Here is a 3,686-nt window from a genome sequence, read left to right as displayed (position 1 = left end):
TCCACTTATCTGGAACAAACTTCCAGAAAACTGTAAAAGTTCCTTTAAATCAAGACTAAAAACTCCTTTGTTTAGTATTGCCTTCGACTGTTCTAGTTAAACAGTTCAACTGAAACATCATTAGTTCAACTTTTTTATTTTCTTTAGTCCAACTGTTTTTCTTTTTTGTTTCTGCATTTTTATATAATTTTTTATCCTACTTGCTTTGATTCCGTTTTATTTTCCTGTATTTTAATCATGTAAAGCACTTTGCATTGTCTTGGTACTGAGTTGTGCTATACAAATAAATTTGCCTTGCCTAATTCAAGCCAATTAACCATAAAAAGTTATTCTAAGCCTTATTTTTCAGGGTTTAACAGTTCCCATTAATCAGTTTCATCAATATCTATGTTGTTATATCTTAAGAATTTCCTAGAACAGTGATGTTCTGGATTTAAATCCTCACCAGAAGACTTTAGCTGCAGGTCCTTCTTTCCTTTCCAAACCATTTAATGTCTGTCTATTGTGAAATAAAAGCCACTGGTGTCACAAAACTAGCTGTATTATTATTCATGGCTTTAAATAGATGGTCTGAGGGGGGGTGGGCAGAAAAAGTGGGAAGAATGAAAATAAGCTACTGTATTTAAATGAGAACCAAAGCTTTCTGTTGTGGTTCTGTTCCACAAACTCTCCAGGTCAGTTTTTGTTACCTTGGGTGGTTTTTCTTGTGGGCTGATGGTCTTCTGCCGCATCCGCTCCTCGATCTCCTGCTGACGAGCGCGCTGCTTACGTTCCTGCTCCTCCAGTTTGCGGAGGCGCTCCTGGTATTCGCGCTCCTCCTCCTCACGCCGTTCTTGTTCCAGCCGCTCACGCTCTTCGCGTTCTGTTTTGAAAGAACGACAGCTCGTTATTCACAGAAAGATGAAATGGAGTCTGTTTTATTGCGTCGCTCGCTGCTGATCCTGGTCAGCTCTCAGTGGATATGGAGGTCAAACCCGTTAGCGGCAGAGAATTGCTGCATGAGACAAACCCGGCATACACTGGGCCATTTTTTATCATTTTTTGACACGACTTTCCACATATGTGACAAGTGGGGGATGTCTTTCCTCTGAGATGTTCAGATTCCGCACACATGAAACAATAACGTAAGTTTCTTCTTCTATTAATGGCAACATTAGTGGTGGGCAATATATCAAATGTACTTGATGTATCTTGAGTTTCCCCACGCACAATAGTTAAAATGACTATCGCAACCATCGAGTACAAATTCGCATGACAAAATTAAGCCGTCTGCATCTATTTCACTGAGAGTTATTTTTCCCCACACACTTTGAATGCATCATAAATCCCTCCTCCAAACAGTTTTATTTTCTGCACACTACAGCAAATGGCAAACGAAGTATGGTGACAGCAGGTCGTTCAGCTGAGCAAATATATGGCAGTGGTTTGCGTCCTTTGAAGCAATCTGACTGGATGATCTGGTTGAACTGTAAAGTGCCTTAAGATGACTTGTGATGTGAATTGGCGCTGTATAAATAAACTGAATTGGTTTTCAAGCCGAGGACGTCGAACAAAAGGCGCTAATTTGTAAGATGTGCCGCAAAACCATTGCTGAAAAAGGTAGCAGTAAAAATTTATTCCACCACCTAAAAAGTCATCCGCTCCAAATTAAGAATGTTGTAAATCCTCCATGTCAGCTTCTCCCTGCACACCAATCAAAACGCTCAATAAATCAGCGTTGGCATCGCCGTTTGAAAAAGCAATCCCTTATGAGTAGGACTGGGTACCGAACATCGGTTCTTTTATGGCACCGACCGAAATGCTTCGGTTCTACAGAGTATCGAAACACGCCTCGTCTTTCGGTGCCAATTTTTGTTTAGGAAAATGTATTTTATGTTTCCCTCTTGTTTCAAAATGGTCTGATCAACCAGTGTATATATATGTTTTCCCTTGTGTGTCAGTTAGGTAGGTCTTTTCCTGCGTCAGGTTTGGATTATACTGATTTTTGTCATTCGTTTTCCTTGATGGGCCCAGACTTGTTTGAAGTTTGAACTTTATTTATGCTAAATAAATTTGTTACCATTTTTTCATCAATGACTTCCCTGTGCTGCTCTGATTTTTTTGGCTCGGTCCCTAACAACCCTTAACCGCTCCCCGGGCGCCCCAAGATGGCAGCCCACTGCTCCCCATGGGGATGCGTTAAATGCAGAGGTAAATTTCTCCAAAGTGAGATCAATAAAGTTCAGGCAATATTATTATTAACTAACCCTTCTTGAGCTGCTCCTCATGGATGCGCTGAGCCTCCTCCTCCTTCTGGCGGTAGTAAGCGTTACGGCGGTCTTCCTTGCGCTGCTTCTTCCTCTCTTCCAGGCGCTTTTTCCTCTCCTCAACCAAACGCTCCTCGAATGTCTTTAATTTCTCCTGTAAAACCCCAAATAAAGCCGTTTAAATACAGTCTTAAATACATGGGAACTCTGATTCCTCCACCAACTACTGCAAAGACTTCTACCTCGTAGATGAAGCTGCGGGCGGCTGTTATTTTAGCCAGGAAGCTCTCCTTGTCCTCCATCATCCTGGACATCCGCTTCTTATGCTCCAGAGCCTTTTCACGCTCGATCTTCAAGTTATTGATCTAAAAAAAGAAACGCAGCGCCGCTTAAGACTCTGAACATTCAGCTGGGGATTAACTTTTATTTGCTTACATACCCTCTCCTCCTCTTGGAGCTCCCACAACTCCATGTCTTTGACACGCTGCTCCTCATAAGCTTTCTTGATCAGAGGAATCTCCTCCAGGCGTTTTGCCCTCTCAAAGTAATCAATCTGTGGAGAAATAATCCTCAGTATCCTATTCAATGTAAATCTACTTCCACAGATCTAGACAGGAGCTTAAAGATCAACCTTCTTCTCCTGGTTCTTCAGACGCTCCTGAAGTTCCTTTTTCTCCTTCTCCAGCTGCTCCACCTGTTTAGCCATGATGAAATCTGGATCCAGCTCCTCCAGGTCCTGTGGTAAAATAGTAGAAAGTTATTTTTAATAAATCTGATTGTTTCTGTAAAATATTGAGTTAAATCGACTGAAATCTGGATGTTTTATGGGGTTGAATTTGACCTCGATGTCGATATCCTTGAAGGCTTTGGCTCCCAGTTCAGTTTTCTTGATCTGCTCCAGCCGTTCGCGGACCGTCTTCTTCTTGATCTGTTCGTGCTCCTGCATGATGCGCTCCTTCTCCCGCTCTTTGGCCTCCTGCCGCAGACGCTCCTCCTCGGCCTTGCGGACCTTCTGCAGCTCAGCCTCTCGCTGCTCCAGCTCCTCCTTCTCTCGCTGGATGTTCAGGCTTTCCAGGCGCTCCTTTCGCTCTTCGATGGTCTGTCTACGGGCCAGGATGCGCTGGTGATCCTTGCGAGCGTTTTTCAGGTACGCAGCGATAGCCTGCTGATTATGTTCGTCACGCTCTTGCTGGAGGGGAACAAAACAAATAAAAATTTTAAAAAGACTAATCATCTTCGGCAGCAACAAAAGCAAACATCTTTGTCACATTCATAATTACCATTTTAAACACAAACGGTACAATATTTTGTGAATATTTTATTTTATCCAACCCTGGGACCTCTTATAAAGGACGTCTCACTGTCCAGTGACAGATATAAATAATTATAAAGGACAAAAAAACAAAAACAAAAAAAAACAATGAAAGGTACAAATAAACA

The 3,686-nt window shown here is 42.2% G+C and overlaps 1 protein-coding gene across 1 annotated transcript; it reads right to left on the bottom strand.

Annotated features, from left to right (window-relative positions):
* Nucleotides 1-542: 542 nt before the first annotated feature.
* LOC107081333 (eukaryotic translation initiation factor 3 subunit A-like) lies at nt 543-3,480 on the bottom strand. Its single transcript, XM_015369530.1, has 6 exons — nt 3,088-3,480; nt 2,878-2,982; nt 2,686-2,799; nt 2,489-2,611; nt 2,247-2,400; nt 543-862 (listed from the first exon to the last, which is right to left on the bottom strand). The coding sequence occupies exons 1-6, from the start codon at nt 3,478-3,480 to the stop codon at nt 558-560; spliced, it is 1,194 nt and encodes a 397-aa protein (XP_015225016.1). The 3' UTR covers nt 543-557.
* Between the last annotated feature and the right edge of the window lie 206 nt (nt 3,481-3,686).

Source organism: Cyprinodon variegatus, unplaced genomic scaffold (assembly GCF_000732505.1).
Source record: "Cyprinodon variegatus isolate N-32 unplaced genomic scaffold, C_variegatus-1.0 Scaffold4251, whole genome shotgun sequence".
NCBI classification, from domain to species: domain Eukaryota; kingdom Metazoa; phylum Chordata; class Actinopteri; order Cyprinodontiformes; family Cyprinodontidae; genus Cyprinodon; species Cyprinodon variegatus.
Note: the sequence above shows the minus strand (reverse complement) of the source record. Positions and strands in the feature narration are given on the sequence as shown.